Source organism: Glycine soja, chromosome 8 (genome assembly GCF_004193775.1).
Source record: "Glycine soja cultivar W05 chromosome 8, ASM419377v2, whole genome shotgun sequence".
NCBI classification, from domain to species: domain Eukaryota; kingdom Viridiplantae; phylum Streptophyta; class Magnoliopsida; order Fabales; family Fabaceae; genus Glycine; species Glycine soja.
In genome coordinates this window covers 8,523,483-8,538,467 of record NC_041009.1, presented here as the reverse complement: position 1 = coordinate 8,538,467, position 14,985 = coordinate 8,523,483, and the positions used below count along the sequence as shown (strand labels likewise).

Genomic DNA, 14,985 nt, shown 5'->3' with positions numbered 1-14,985 from the left:
AGGACGTATATTTTATTAGCTACCACGATTACTTGATACTAATTGAATTCTTCTGTATAATTTTTCTCACACACCCAGATAACTCATACACAACACTCTTTACACAATTAGCCCATAAGTAAACCTGGTTCGAGACAGTTCTATAGTTCAATTTATCATCAATCATAGAGAATCTTTCAATGAAGATAAAATTGGACAAAAGATATTCACTTTGCAACTTCATATATAGATAACTTGTGTGTAAGCTTAATTGAAAAAATAGTATAACAAGTTGTTATTTACTAGTATACAAACAGAAGCATTTGCAGGGCAGGGGAAAAAAAATCGAAACACAATACGTTTTTTCAAACCGGCCAGCCAAGAATACATATGAAAAAAGAAAGATTTGTTCTCTTGCTCAATATATATGATCAGAGAGTGACACTGCGGAGCACAACAGTCTCAACGGTGAGTCCAGGGCCGAAACCAAATAGCACACCCCAGTCAAGACCTTCACCGGTTGTGCCAAGTCCATTTTCTATTGATTTCTTCCTCATTTGATCCAAGATGAATAGCACGCATGCACTTGACATGTTACCATACTCGCTGAGCACATGTCTAGTAGCTTCCATTTTTTCAGGCTTCAGGCCTAACTTAGCCTCAACTTGGTCCAAAATTGCGGGTCCACCAGGGTGTGCAATCCAGAAGATAGAATTGTAATCGGAGATTCCCAAGGGTTGGAAGGCTTCAACCAAGGCCTTCTCAATATTCTTGGAGATGAGTCCAGGAACATCCTTGAGGAGATGGAAAGTGAGACCAACTTCGCGAAGGTGTCCATCAATAGCCCCTTCACTGTCTGGAAGGATTGTCTGGGCAGTCCAGACAAGCTGAAACAAAGGCTTTTCAACTGGTAAGGGGTCTGATCCAACAATGACAGCGGCTGCACCATCTCCAAACAAGGCTTGACCCACAAGGCTATCAAGATGGGTGTCAGTTGGGCCGCGAAATGTGACTGCGGTGATCTCAGAACAAACGACAAGCACGCGAGCACCCTTGTTGTTTTCAGCGAGGTCTTTGGCCAAACGAAGCACCGTGCCACCGGCAAAGCAGCCTTGTTGGTACATCATGTAACGCTTGACGGAGGGGCGAAGGCCTAATAGTTTAGTGAGCTGATAATCAGCACCAGGCATGTCGACACCACTAGTGGTGCAAAAGATGAGATGGGTAATCTTGGACTTGGGTTGACCCCATTCCTTGATTGCCTTAGTTGCAGCCTCTTTTCCCAACTTTGGTACCTCCACAACCACCATGTCTTGCCTTGCATCCAACGAAGGTGTCATGTAAGCACAAACACTCGGATTCTCTTTCAGGATCTCTTCGTTTAAGTACATGTATCGCTTCTTAATCATCGACTTATCACCTGATCGAAATAATAAATTAAATTTCATTAATATCACTAATCAAATCAAAGGAATATGTTGAAAATAAACAATATACATATTGTATAAAGAAATGAAGAAAGGAGAGAGATATATATCTTACACATGCGCTTGAATTTTTCTTTGAGCTCGGTCATGTGCTCGCTGTTGGTGATGCGGAAATAATAGTCAGGATAGGTACTCTGATCCACGCAGTTGGGAGGAGTGGCGGTGCCAATAGCCATGACAGTGGCAGGGCCTTCTGCACGTTGCGCCTTACGAATCTCTTCAACACTCACCATCCTAGCTGGTTAAGAAAAGAATGGAAGTGGGAAGTAGCAAGTAGGATAGAAAGGGTATGATATGATGATGGGGATGGATGTTGGAAAGTGATTTGGAAAGGTGGATATATATAGATAGTTGATATTGGTAGGTAGGCTAAGGTACGTAGATGCTATGCATGCTTCCTCTGACTCGTGGCTGCGCTTTGTTTCAACTATGTGGTGCCCCGCATGGCTACGTAGACTGATGACTACTCTCTTATTTTAACAACCCAATATTTTTGGTTTTTTGTTTATTTTTTAATCAACACGTTTTCATTAGGAGAAGCCACGAAAGTGATGAATTGATGATTAGGAAAAGTCAATGGTGAAGGTCATAGAGGGAAAAAAAAAGGGGGGTGGCCTCCAGGGTGATCCTATGGAAGGACTGACCCACTCCATTATGCATTGCAATAAGATGGGGTCAGGTTTGAAATTTTTCTTATAGATAAACTAAACATTAGATTTAATTATATTTTTTATTCTAATTTTTTAATTTTTGACGAATTTTATCTTAATCTTTAAATTTTGGACATTTTATCTCAACTTTTAATAATCCTACAAATTTTATCCTTCATCACTTTACTAGTTACATAATTATATTTTTTTTATCCCTAACTTATTAGTTTTTGCCAAATTTTATTCCAACTTTAAATTTTTTTGACAAAATTTATCCTTAATTTTAATTTTTTTTGACAAATTTTACCCCAACTTTTGTGCTTATAAATAGATAAATAATAGAGGATAAAATTCACAAGTTTCTTAAAAATTGAAAATAAAATGTGTCAAATTAAAAAATTAGGGATAAAATTCACTAAAAATTAAAAAATTAAAAATAAAAAGTGCAATTAAGCCTATGTGTAACTACATACGGTGGAAAATCAAACATAGATTCTCTTGTTAAATAATTAGGTTTGTATTTAAAATGAAATAACAACAAAGTTTATTTTCTCAAGAAAACAAAAAATGTTCCTAAAATTTCCTATGTTGTTATTTTAGTATTTAAATTTAATTTAACTATATTATATTTTAATTTCGAAAGTATGTTATTATTGTCATTTACATCGCATGACCTTTGAAACTTTGGATTAAAATGAGTTACCTTTGGTCATTTTAGCACTTTCAAGACTAAATTAACAGCGTCTTACGCTTTTACTTTTACGAATTTGTTCACTTATCCGATTAATAAAGACAGATATAAAAATTAAAACCCAACCTAATTCCTGTTGAATTTAATTTAGTGAGATCGAGAAAACCTTTGGGAAACTTTAAGGATGATTGGGTCAGCATTTTCATCGAATGCAATTTGGGAAGCATCAGTGTTTGGAATGGGTTTATGTGTGACAGGTTCTGTGGATTTCACATCAACAATAATAATAAGCAATTTTTTTCTTCTCAAAATCAAATTTATTCAATTTTGGTATTCGGTGGTGGGAATACAAGGCGTTCAACTGGTGCTTCATTTGGTTTGCTGATAGCGATAGGTGGTTGCTTTTATTTTCTCGTGGTTATGTTCTATAATCGGATGGCTGAATTATTCGTAAATGTTTAGAGGCTCTGCCAAGTTCAGCAAGATAAAGCTATTTTTTTCGTAATTATGCAACATGTTGCTGGTAGATAGCTTTGATGCACAGCAAAATTGTATTCTGATATAACTTTCAGTAGGGGCACAACTTGTGCAGCTAAGCTGCTTTTAATAATATTTCTATCCTTTGCATCTCAAGAAAAAAAAAATTGTTCATTGGATTGGAGTCGATTTTAGTTTTGCCAGAAATAACTGAATCAATCCAAATCAAATTGAATTACTAAATACTATTAACATTAAAGCTACTTTGTTGATGATGTTGATACGATACACTCCCTTTTTATAATGTCAATGACTATATCCTTTCTCTGTCAACAAATGACTATGTCCTTTTATCCAAATCTATTTATTTGAGAATCATTTTAACGTGTTTTTAATCAAATTTGTAAGGTATATATATAATCATTATAATGGGATAGTCAACAGTCAACATAGTCATGCAGTGTACAATATAGTTGAGAGAAAACACAGAACACAGCCAATTCGTTAGAGGAAACATGCTCATCATCTACTCAGTACTCACCTACCCACTTCAAGTTCAACTGTCTATCTATTCATATATATATACCCACCCTTCCAAACCACTTTGCAACATCCATCCAAGCCTTTTCTTTCCTAGCTACTACACTTTCATTCTTTGCTTCAGAAAATTAACTAGCTAGGATGGTCAGTGTTGAAGAGATCCGTAATGCACAACGTGCAGAGGGCCCTGCCACTGTCATGGCTATTGGCACCGCAACTCCTCCAAACTGTGTCGATCAGAGTACCTATCCTGACTATTATTTCCGCATCACCAACAGCGAGCACATGACCGAGCTCAAAGAAAAATTCAAGCGCATGTGTAAGATATATATCTCTCTCCTTTCTTCATTTCTTTATACAATATGTATATTGCTTATTTTCAACATATTCCTTTGATTTGATTAGTGATATTAATGAAATTTAATTTATTATTTCGATCAGGTGATAAGTCAATGATTAAGAAGCGATACATGTACTTAAATGAAGAGATCCTGAAAGAGAATCCGAGTGTTTGTGCTTACATGGCACCTTCGTTGGATGCAAGGCAAGACATGGTGGTTGTGGAGGTACCAAAGTTGGGAAAAGAGGCTGCAACTAAGGCAATCAAGGAATGGGGTCAACCCAAGTCCAAGATTACCCATCTCATCTTTTGCACCACTAGTGGTGTCGACATGCCTGGTGCTGATTATCAGCTCACTAAACTATTAGGCCTTCGCCCCTCCGTCAAGCGTTACATGATGTACCAACAAGGCTGCTTTGCCGGTGGCACGGTGCTTCGTTTGGCCAAAGACCTCGCTGAAAACAACAAGGGTGCTCGCGTGCTTGTCGTTTGTTCTGAGATCACCGCAGTCACATTCCGCGGCCCAACTGACACCCATCTTGATAGCCTTGTGGGTCAAGCCTTGTTTGGAGATGGTGCAGCCGCTGTCATTGTTGGATCAGACCCCTTACCAGTTGAAAAGCCTTTGTTTCAGCTTGTCTGGACTGCCCAGACAATCCTTCCAGACAGTGAAGGGGCTATTGATGGACACCTTCGCGAAGTTGGTCTCACTTTCCATCTCCTCAAGGATGTTCCTGGACTCATCTCCAAGAATATTGAGAAGGCCTTGGTTGAAGCCTTCCAACCCTTGGGAATCTCCGATTACAATTCTATCTTCTGGATTGCACACCCTGGTGGACCCGCAATTTTGGACCAAGTTGAGGCTAAGTTAGGCTTGAAGCCTGAAAAAATGGAAGCTACTAGACATGTGCTCAGCGAGTATGGTAACATGTCAAGTGCATGTGTGCTATTCATCTTGGATCAAATGAGGAAGAAATCAATAGAAAATGGACTTGGCACAACCGGTGAAGGCCTTGACTGGGGTGTGCTATTTGGTTTCGGCCCTGGACTCACCGTTGAGACTGTTGTGCTCCGCAGTGTCACTGTCTAATCCATATATCTTGTGCAAGACCAAGTCCTTTTCTTTCTTATTCATTCTTTCATGTTGAGTTTGAAAAATGTATTCTTTCTCTTCCTTTTTTTCCCTGCTTCCCTCACATGCTTCTTTTTTTATATCAGTAAATAAGAACATGTTATATTACTATTAATGCAATTAAGTTTTCACAAAATTCATCTATATATTCAGTTGCAAAGTGAATATCTCTTGTCCAATTTCATCTTTATTGAAAGATTCTTTGTGACTTGCTATAAAAGTGACTGTAGAACTTTGCAGGTTTATGGCTTAATTGTGTAAAGAGAATAGTGCCAATTAACGTAGTCCACTTAGGCTTAATTTTTTTTTTTTTTTTTTGTGTTGATTGAGTTATCTAACTGTGAGTCTGTGAGAAAAACATTATAAAAAAGGGATTAATAAGTATCAAGTAAACCTAGTAGGTAAGAAATTGCACTTCCTACCTTGATTACTTAATGAACAAAATCTAAGTCGACAAAGTGGTTGGACTGCTCTTCGCATTATTTGCCTTACAAGAGTTAACTACTTAACCACAATAGATAACATTTATCCATGACTTCGTATTAACACTTTAAAATAAATGTTCCATACCACCTATGAGGTGTAGTATGGGCTCTAAGGTTAGAATTTATGTTTCAGTTGGTATCATGCTGCAGCTTATGGTGTGCATCAATATGTGAAATCTATTACTCAATTTGTTTCAGTTTGTATTACATTTTCATTGTGTGCTTTTGATTTAATATATGAAATATCATAACGCAGTTTATCACTTTAGGTAGTTTTTATCATATTCCAGTTTATCTTGTGCTTCTGGTTGAGTATCAGATTGCAGTTTTTATCAGATTGTAGTTTATGGTGTGCTTCTGATTCAATATGTAAAATTTGTGACACAATTTGTTTCAGTTTTTATCTTATTGTAATTTATGATTTGGTTCTATCTGTGTATCATTTAGGTTTTGTTGTTCGGGTGATGGTGTGCTGTGAAATTTATCACAATCTCATGGGGTGCCAATTTGGCTCTGCTGCTCTGGCCATTGTATACCAATATGATTCTAATCATGGTATGTTAGTTTGTTTCTGGTTATGGTGTGTCAATTTTTTTTTACGTCTGTACCAATTTGATTCTGTTTTAGGGGCCTTGGTTTATTGTGAAATCTGTCACAATTTAGGGACATTTGTTAGTTTGTTTCAGTCATGGAGTTTTGTGATGTATTAATACCAACCAATTTACTTATGTAATGAGCATTTTAAAACCGAATGACCATTTAAAACCTTGCACATAAAAGCATAATTTTGATATCTCATTAGCATTTATTTGTCATTAGCATAACCTGTCACAACCAAGTTGTAATTCTTATCACACCCTTAAAATCTGACAAACTATAAATATCTAGTAAACCTAGTAGCTAAGAAAATGCACTTCTATCTTGATTACTTAAAGAATTAAATCTCAGTTGGGACAAAAAGTATGGTCATCATTTCGGATTATTGATTTTACATCAGTTAACTATTTCACCACATATAACACGTGTGTGTAGGTATTAACACGTTTATGGGGGGATATCCATATCACCTACCAGGTATAGTATAGGCTCCAATGTTAGAATTAGTAGTTATTTTCTGATAAAAATGTTCCTTATCACCGACCTGTTTTAGTCATAAATTATAATATGTTTACAAATACAAACTATATATAATATGATAAAAACAATACTATCATATTATTGAAGATAATTAATTGTAGAAAAATGTATCATTGCTTACTTTGCAATACAATCATGACTCAAGAGTCTTCCTATTTAGGCAACTGATAATCAAGAATAACAGGAAATATGTGGTTGGTCCAATAACAATTCAATAGTGGGTGGCCCAATAGGCTAAAAAAATGGTAGGATACTTTCTTAGTATTAGGGACTAAATCAACCCCAAAAAATCGACGTTAAATGAAGATCGTCCAAGTTTTATTTAAACCACATCTTTAATTCGATGTGGGACTAAACCATCATCCTTGAAGTTTCAATTAAGGCAACCCCAAAGAGGCCCCAACTAAAGAAGGATAGGACTGACGGCAATTAAGGTGGTTTTCCAACATATCCCTTACTGAATCTACATAATTTTCGTCCGTATAAATCTCCATAGCAAGACTTCCACCTCTTTTGAGCAAGAGTCCTCCGGAGATGACGTAGGAAGTGCATTTTCTTAGCTACTAGGTTTACTTGATACTTTTTTTTTTACTGCGGTTTACTTGATACTTATTGATCTGTTTCATATAATGTTGTATATCACAGTCAAATAACTCACCCAAGACAGAAAATTTTAAGCTAAACTGGACTAAGTTAATCGGCACAACTCTCTTTACACAAACCACATAATTCCAGACAGTTCTACAGTCCAATTTATACACAATCACGAAGAATCTTTTGTTGGAGATGAAATTGGTAAAAATAAAATAGAAGATATTCACTTTGCAACTGTATAGTATAGATCAATTGTGTATAAGCTTAATTGCATTAATAATAAGATGTGTTCTCGTTTAGTGTTTACTGGTATACAAAAAAGAAGAATGTGAGAAAGCAAAAGAGAAAGAATACATTTTTCAAACTAAAAAAGCAATAATACATAAGAAGAAAAGAAGGATCTGTGTTCTTGCTCAATATATATGATTAGACAGTGACACTGCGGAGTACAACAGTCTCAACAGTGAGTCCAGGACCGAAACCAAATAGCACACCCCAGTCAAGGCCTTCGCCGGTTGTGCCAAGTCCATTTTCTATTGATTTCTTCCGCATTTGATCCAAGATGAATAGCACACATGCACTTGACATGTTACCATACTCGCTGAGCACATGCCTAGTAGCTTCCATTTTTTCAGGCTTCAAGCCTAACTTAGCCTCCACTTGGTCCAAAATTGCGGGTCCACCAGGGTGTGCAATCCAGAAGATAGAATTGTAATCGGAGATTCCCAAGGGTTGGAAGGCTTCAACCAAGGCCTTCTCAATATTCTTGGAGATGAGTCCAGGAACATCCTTGAGGAGATGGAAAGTGAGACCAACTTCGCGAAGGTGTCCATCAATAGCCCCTTCACTGTCTGGAAGGATTGTCTGGGCAGTCCAGACAAGCTGAAACAAAGGCTTTTCAACTGGTAAGGGGTCTGATCCAACAATGACAGCGGCTGCACCATCTCCAAACAAGGCTTGACCCACAAGGCTATCAAGATGGGTGTCAGTTGGGCCGCGGAATGTGACTGCGGTGATCTCAGAACAAACGACAAGCACGCGAGCACCCTTGTTGTTTTCAGCGAGGTCTTTGGCCAAACGAAGCACCGTGCCACCGGCAAAGCAGCCTTGTTGGTACATCATGTAACGCTTGACGGAGGGACGAAGGCCTAATAGTTTAGTGAGCTGATAATCAGCACCAGGCATGTCGACACCACTAGTGGTGCAAAAGATGAGATGGGTAATCTTGGACTTGGGTTGACCCCATTCCTTGATTGCCTTAGTTGCAGCCTCTTTTCCCAACTTTGGTACCTCCATAACCACCATGTCTTGCCTTGCATCCAACGAAGGTGCCATATATGCACAAACACTGGGATTCTCCTTCAGGATCTCTTCGTTTAAGTACATGTATCGCTTCTTAATCATCGACTTATCACCTGAAATAATAAATTAAATTTCATTGATATCATTAATGAAATCAAAGGTATATGTTGGAAATAAGCAACATGCATATTATATAATGAAATGAAGATAGGATAAAAGAGAGAGATATCTTACACATGCGTTTGAATTTTTCTTTGAGCTCGGTCATGTGCTCGCTGTTGGTGATGCGGAAATAATAGTCAGGATAGGTACTCTGATCCACGCAGTTGGGAGGAGTGGCGGTGCCAATAGCCATGACAGTGGCAGGGCCTTCTGCACGTTGCGCCTTACGAATCTCTTCAACACTCACCATCCTAGCTAGTTAATTTTCTGGAGCAAAGGATGAAAGTGAAGTAGTAGCTATCTACGAAAGAAAAGGCTTGGATGGATGTTGCAAAGTGGCTTGGAAGGGTGGATATATATATATAGAAAAGTGTGGGTAGGTAGATTAAGGTAGATGCAGTGCATGCTTCCTTTCTCTGACTGCGCTTGTGGTGTGCACCCACCGCATGTCTAAGTAGACCGCTGATTCTCCCCATTATAGTTATACTTACCAACCCATTTTTTTTTCTTTTCCTAATGATCAGCAAATAACCGGGTTTTAATTTTCTGTTTTTTTTTCTTTAGTTGAGTTATGTTTATGAAAAAAAAAATGTCACGAGGAAATTATTTGTTTTTAATACCAAGTCTGATTGATTGATTTGTCTCATTTATCATCTTGAAAACATTCCAATAAAAAATAAATGTTTTAAATAAAACTGTTTTTAAACAAGAGATTCATGATTTTTTTGCAATTCAGATATCCTGTCCATTATATGGATATCTATTTTTTTCACCTCCATGGTGCTTAAAAATTTCAAAGACTAATATTAAATTCTTTTTTAAAAAAAATTGAAAAACATTTTTTCTCTTATCTTCTCTCTCATGAAAGAAACTGGTCGTGGTTATGTTGGTCTGAAGAGAAATTATTAAATGATTATGATTTATCTTGGTTCTTACACTATATTAATTTTTATGTAATATATAATCAAGTAATCATAAATTAATAATTTTTAATATGTGTTATATAAATATTAGTTTGAGATTATAGACATGTGTGGCTGTGAACTACTTCATAATTTATTTGGTTTGGGAGGGGATTAAACTGAACTTTATCTTTGGAATAAGTGGGTGATGAAGCTTTACGTTAGTATGCTCCAACGAACAACAATCTGATCAGGAATTGGGGAGTTGGTATAGTTTTATTATTTTATCTTAAGTTAACTTGATGCAAGTCTACTTTCAGAATGAAATATGAACATCAAATGAATCATTTTTGGCTCTAAGTTAAAAGTAACTTATATCCCACAACTTCTTAACAAGTTCAATCATCTAACTTCTCCAAAATCAAAATTGAAAATCGATTTATTCTGCTTCCTTATTTTCTTTACCTATAAATGCTTGTTAAGAAATTTTATCCAAACTGAATCATGTTTGTGTAAGATTTTAAAAATAATGGAAACTTCTACCGGAGAAAAAGTACAGGAAATTGGAATATTTGGGGCCAAATTTATCATCGGGCAACATTTGATAATTACAAATTAATATAGGGATAAACATGGTTGCAAGTGAAAGACAATATAAATAGTTGAACTTAGTAACTATAAAATAAGACAAATGTTATGTCTCGTGGTTAAACAACTTACTAAAGAACTCTAGTAAACAGAATTGAAAGTTGTGAATGGGCATTGTTTGCAAATGCTCACTCCCATTATCATCACATTGGTATGGGTAACAACAGGTGTGTATATAGGAGTTAGGGCATGAGATGTGTGTATACCAGTTAATATTAAATAAATAAACATTTATCAAAACATGAAACGAAACAAAAAATTATAAAAATTCTAGTATAATTCTGAATCAACTTCATTCATAGCTCCTACTATAATCTTGTAATCAAATATGAAGAAGATCCAGCAATTAAAGATTACACAGGAGAACATGCCAGAGTATAGGTGAACTTTGTAAGAATAAAAATGTAAGGAGGAAAAAAGATAATTAAATTTCAAATTTCATTTTACCAAACACACAGTAACACATCTGACATGTGCATAAGGGTTAAAACAAGGCAAGGATTAACTTATAACTGAATATTTGGAAAGAATATAGGACATGAACTTAGCTAAAGTATAGCAGAAAACAATAACAGAGGATGAATAAGGCTAAATGTCATATGCTGTTTCATTAGCATTACAATAAGTTGGATTGCAGATTAAAGAACCAACAGAAAATTACTCCTTGAATGTATTTACATTTTATAGGCTTCAGATAATAGATGGTTTGAATAGAAGCATTAAAGCATGTATTGGACAAAAAATGTGACCTTTACACTCAGTTTCTGAGTTTCAAAGTTCAGTACGGACGAAAACAAGGAAAAAAAACATTATTTATATTGATTAGTTACACTAAAATATTATAATAGTATACAACAATACCTAATTGAAGAAAGTACAATTAAGAATGCATTCAACAATTATGTGCACTTTTTGCCACTTGTAACAGAAATATTCCTGGACTTCCCCAGCAGATACACAAAATGGAAGAGATACTTCATCCATCAACAATGAATTGATCTTCTTGATTATCTCCCTCAACCCTAGCGTCACCGTGAACAATTCCATTCACATGATGCAAATTTTGCATCATATGTGAAAGATAATGGTTGCTAGCACTAGTGTGATCAGATAGGCCAGCGGGTTGGGCAGGCCACTGCGAGAATATACCAAGCAATTGGTTAGTAAGATTTTGCTGCTCATGAAGAAAACGAGTCTGCATCTGGCCCATTTCTGCTCGGTGCTGGCTCAGCATCTCGTCAACCCTCTTCTTCCATTCCAGCCTCCTGCAATTCATTCCCTCCTCCCATTCCCTCTCATGAATCAACTCTTCCTCTCTCCTCTTCCTTTCCATCTCTTCATTTTCCTTCTCCATAGCTTCCCACTCCACCATCCTCTGCCTCCTAAGTTTGTCCCTCTCCTCAAGCTTCTTCTCCCACTGCTTATCAAGCTCCACTCGCAAATTCTCCCTCCTCTGCCTATCACGCTCCCTCTCCAGCTCACGCTGCTCGAACCGCGCCTCCATCTCCCTCAACTGCCCCAGCTGGTTAGCAAGAATCCTCCACGCCTTCTTCTCCATCCCCTTCACTGCCTTCCTCTTCTTCTTCAAACTTGACCCTGTGACTTCCCCTTCCTCCTCAAACACAAAACCATTCTCGGCTGCATCCTCCCTCTCCCGACCACCACTCCCATTGTAATTCACCTCCCCTTCCTCAGCCTCATACTCAAACCCCAACCCCATCACCTCATTGTCCACCCCATCCATAGCAGCCCCGAAATCCCCATCCCCGGAATGACCCATCTGCCCAAACTCAACCATATCCATCCCCCCACCACCAGCAAGAAAACCATCCCCATTATCCCCATCACGATCCCCGTGATCCCCATCCTCAATCCCCATCAACTCATTCCCACCATGACCACCAACAACAAGTGCAACATCCCCAAACACATCCTTATACCTAAGAAAATTAGACCAATGAGTAAGCCCCTCCACCCAGTCAAACTCACTCACATCATCACAATCCCCTCCTCCTCCGGACCCAGAAAACTCGGGCCTCTTGATCTTCTGCTTCACAAGCAAATACTGGTGCCGCATGTTCTGCACCTTCGTCGAAACGTCCTTCCAACTCCACTGCCAAGGGTACGCCACGGGATCGCGAACGTGATGCACCGAATTCACGTGACAAGCAATCGGCTTGAACTTCTTCTCCCGCGTCCGCATCTTAGCCAGCGAACCGTCCTCCACCAGCTCCCCGTACTTGTCGATTAGGGTTTTCTCCTCCGCCTCGGTCCATTTCTTCCGCCTCGGAGGAATCATCGGTAACCGATAATCTCTACTCCGACGTTCTGGCTATGTTTTTCCTCTTCTTCTTCCTCCTCCTCTTTCTCTTCCTCCGCGAGCACCAAAACCTTTTCCGATAGCGATTCTGATTGCATCGAGAACGCGCAGATCGTGCAGGTTGTTTCAAAAAGAATTTCGCTTTTTCAATCCGCGATTTTAACCTAGCGGTTGGCTAATCGAATGAATCTCTCCGGAAAATGTAAAACTAAGGGAAAGAAGAAGGATGGAGCATGCTTACCTTTTCGGATTTCGGAGCGAGAGGAGAGCGGAGTGATTTTCAGGGAAAGTGAAGTTTTCTCGAGAAAAAAAATATCAAAACAATAATTCACTACGGAATGAATGAAGTCACGAAAAACTAGCTAACATCAACGATTCCCGCTGTGTTCATAAGTGGGGAACGATCTAAACCGTATTCGATTCCCTTGCAAAATTCCAAAGCAGAGACTGAAAATGTTCCGGCTGTATTTCCCAGAATAATAGCTAATTTTTCAGATGATTTTTTTGGGGGGATTTGTATATCTAAAAATATAAAATATGAAAAGTTGCCTTCAATTCTGTGGACATGCCGGAGTGGTTATCGGGCATGACTAGAAATCATGTGGGCTCTGCCCGCGCAGGTTCGAATCCAATATTCTACCTACTTTCATACCTTCAAATGTGTGCGAAGTACAGAAATAAAATAACATGACAAGTGCAACAGCATACTTGAAGCATAAAGATAAAAAAGTTCTACCTATTACTTGATGAAAGTAAGAAGACAATAAGTACTTTTAATGATATGTTTTCTTTTTTTCTTTTAATGAAGAGTATTTCTAGTATAAAAATAATTAATATAATAAACATTATAAATTGAGTCTTATAAAAAAAACAAACATAATTTTAAATTTGGATCTTATAAATAAAAAGAAAGGAAGTATGATATATGACAAATTGTGCATGACAATGAAATAATTAATGCAATCCAACATTCATAAAGACCATAGATAAACTCCCAATGTATACTTTCATTAAATACTCATATTAAGTAAAAAAAAAACTAAAAAAAAATAAAGAAATAAAAAGATTTTGATGAGAATCCTAAAACTGTCTAAATACAGGAATATATAACCAGGCGTAAGATCAAACAGTCACCGGGTACCCTCCAACAAATGGTAACAGACATACTTAACAATATCCAAGTGGAGAATGATGAATACCCATATGCAAAGGCACTACTAATTAAGAATATTAATTGTTGCTGAAGGCCCAAACTAATTTGAAGACCCATGTTAAATATGTTCTTTTTTTAATTTATAATTTTTTCGTTGTAATTTTGGTCAAAACTGTTTTGAAAAACATATGCTTATTTCTATCTTTTCATTTAGATACTCTATATGTATGAAGTTCGTTTTCAATAGAAGGACTTTTGGCATTTAAAAAAATTTTGTGAAAATTAATCTTTGAGTTCCTCGCTACTCCAATCTCGGACTTATCAAGGTAATCTTTGTGGAGTCTACCATGACTTATCTTCCTGAAAGTGGTGTCATCTAAAAAACTCTGTAACATGTATCAAATAATCCGCTCCTAGTAAAGATCACATCAGGTTTGAAACATATATTTATATTAAAAATAATAATTTTAAAAAAAGATATATTTATATTAAAAATAAATAATTTTTGAAGCATATGTTTATACTAAAAATAAATCAGAAAAATTATTTTATATTATTAAGGACATTTAAAGTAATTTTAAATTATAGGTAATCATGATATGGATTTCTTATTATCCACCCTCACTCCATTAATAAGTATATAAAAATATATTTATTTTACTCATGAATAGCTATTAAACTATTCATTTTAATTTTTTTCATAACAAATATTGCTCACAAATATTTGCAAGTACGAATTTTCTTCTCACCCCTAATTCCAAAATTAAAAATGCAATCATAATTCTAAATGTATACATGATCATTAGTATCATAATATGATATCACAATTGTATGACTATTAGCCTCTTTTTATCTTTGTTTCTTTTAATTTTCCTACTCATAAGAAAGAAAAATAACTTAGTAGACTTTCAAACTAATTCAAAGGATTGATGCAGTAATATAAGATTTCGTTGTATTCACGTGAGTAAAAACTATCTATTTGGTGA

The 14,985-nt window shown here is 36.6% G+C and overlaps 4 protein-coding genes across 4 annotated transcripts; 1 reads left to right on the top strand and 3 right to left on the bottom strand.

Moving 5' to 3' along the window:
• Window positions 1–224: 224 nt before the first annotated feature.
• On the bottom strand, window positions 225–1,794 carry LOC114421659 (chalcone synthase 1). Its single transcript, XM_028387712.1, has 2 exons — window positions 1,522–1,794; window positions 225–1,399 (listed from the first exon to the last, which is right to left on the bottom strand). The coding sequence occupies exons 1-2, from the start codon at window positions 1,697–1,699 to the stop codon at window positions 411–413; spliced, it is 1,167 nt and encodes a 388-aa protein (XP_028243513.1). The 5' UTR covers window positions 1,700–1,794; the 3' UTR covers window positions 225–410.
• A 2,074-nt stretch (window positions 1,795–3,868) lies between these two features.
• LOC114421664 (chalcone synthase 3) lies at window positions 3,869–5,436 on the top strand. The gene is made up of 2 exons (XM_028387717.1): window positions 3,869–4,143; window positions 4,266–5,436. The coding sequence occupies exons 1-2, from the start codon at window positions 3,966–3,968 to the stop codon at window positions 5,252–5,254; spliced, it is 1,167 nt and encodes a 388-aa protein (XP_028243518.1). The 5' UTR covers window positions 3,869–3,965; the 3' UTR covers window positions 5,255–5,436.
• A 2,315-nt stretch (window positions 5,437–7,751) lies between these two features.
• Window positions 7,752–9,326, bottom strand: LOC114421661 (chalcone synthase 5). Its single transcript, XM_028387713.1, has 2 exons — window positions 9,049–9,326; window positions 7,752–8,927 (listed from the first exon to the last, which is right to left on the bottom strand). Exons 1-2 carry the CDS (start codon window positions 9,224–9,226, stop codon window positions 7,939–7,941), a joined length of 1,167 nt encoding a protein of 388 aa, XP_028243514.1. The 5' UTR covers window positions 9,227–9,326; the 3' UTR covers window positions 7,752–7,938.
• A 1,857-nt stretch (window positions 9,327–11,183) lies between these two features.
• Window positions 11,184–13,514, bottom strand: LOC114421655 (scaffold attachment factor B1-like). Its single transcript, XM_028387707.1, has 2 exons — window positions 13,088–13,514; window positions 11,184–13,010 (listed from the first exon to the last, which is right to left on the bottom strand). Exon 2 carries the CDS (start codon window positions 12,823–12,825, stop codon window positions 11,503–11,505), a length of 1,323 nt encoding a protein of 440 aa, XP_028243508.1. The 5' UTR covers window positions 12,826–13,010; window positions 13,088–13,514; the 3' UTR covers window positions 11,184–11,502.
• Between the last annotated feature and the right edge of the window lie 1,471 nt (window positions 13,515–14,985).

Coding starts and splice junctions, on each gene's coding strand:
- LOC114421661 (XM_028387713.1), bottom strand. CDS start 9,226: ATGGTGAGTGTTGAAGAGATTCGTAAGGCGCAACGTGCAGAAGGCCCT. Junction 8,928..9,048: donor AGAAAAATTCAAACGCATGT/GTAAGATATCTC, acceptor TTATTATTTCAG/GTGATAAGTCGATGATTAAG.
- LOC114421655 (XM_028387707.1), bottom strand. CDS start 12,825: ATGATTCCTCCGAGGCGGAAGAAATGGACCGAGGCGGAGGAGAAAACC.
- LOC114421664 (XM_028387717.1), top strand. CDS start 3,966: ATGGTCAGTGTTGAAGAGATCCGTAATGCACAACGTGCAGAGGGCCCT. Junction 4,144..4,265: donor AGAAAAATTCAAGCGCATGT/GTAAGATATATA, acceptor TATTTCGATCAG/GTGATAAGTCAATGATTAAG.
- LOC114421659 (XM_028387712.1), bottom strand. CDS start 1,699: ATGGTGAGTGTTGAAGAGATTCGTAAGGCGCAACGTGCAGAAGGCCCT. Junction 1,400..1,521: donor AGAAAAATTCAAGCGCATGT/GTAAGATATATA, acceptor TATTTCGATCAG/GTGATAAGTCGATGATTAAG.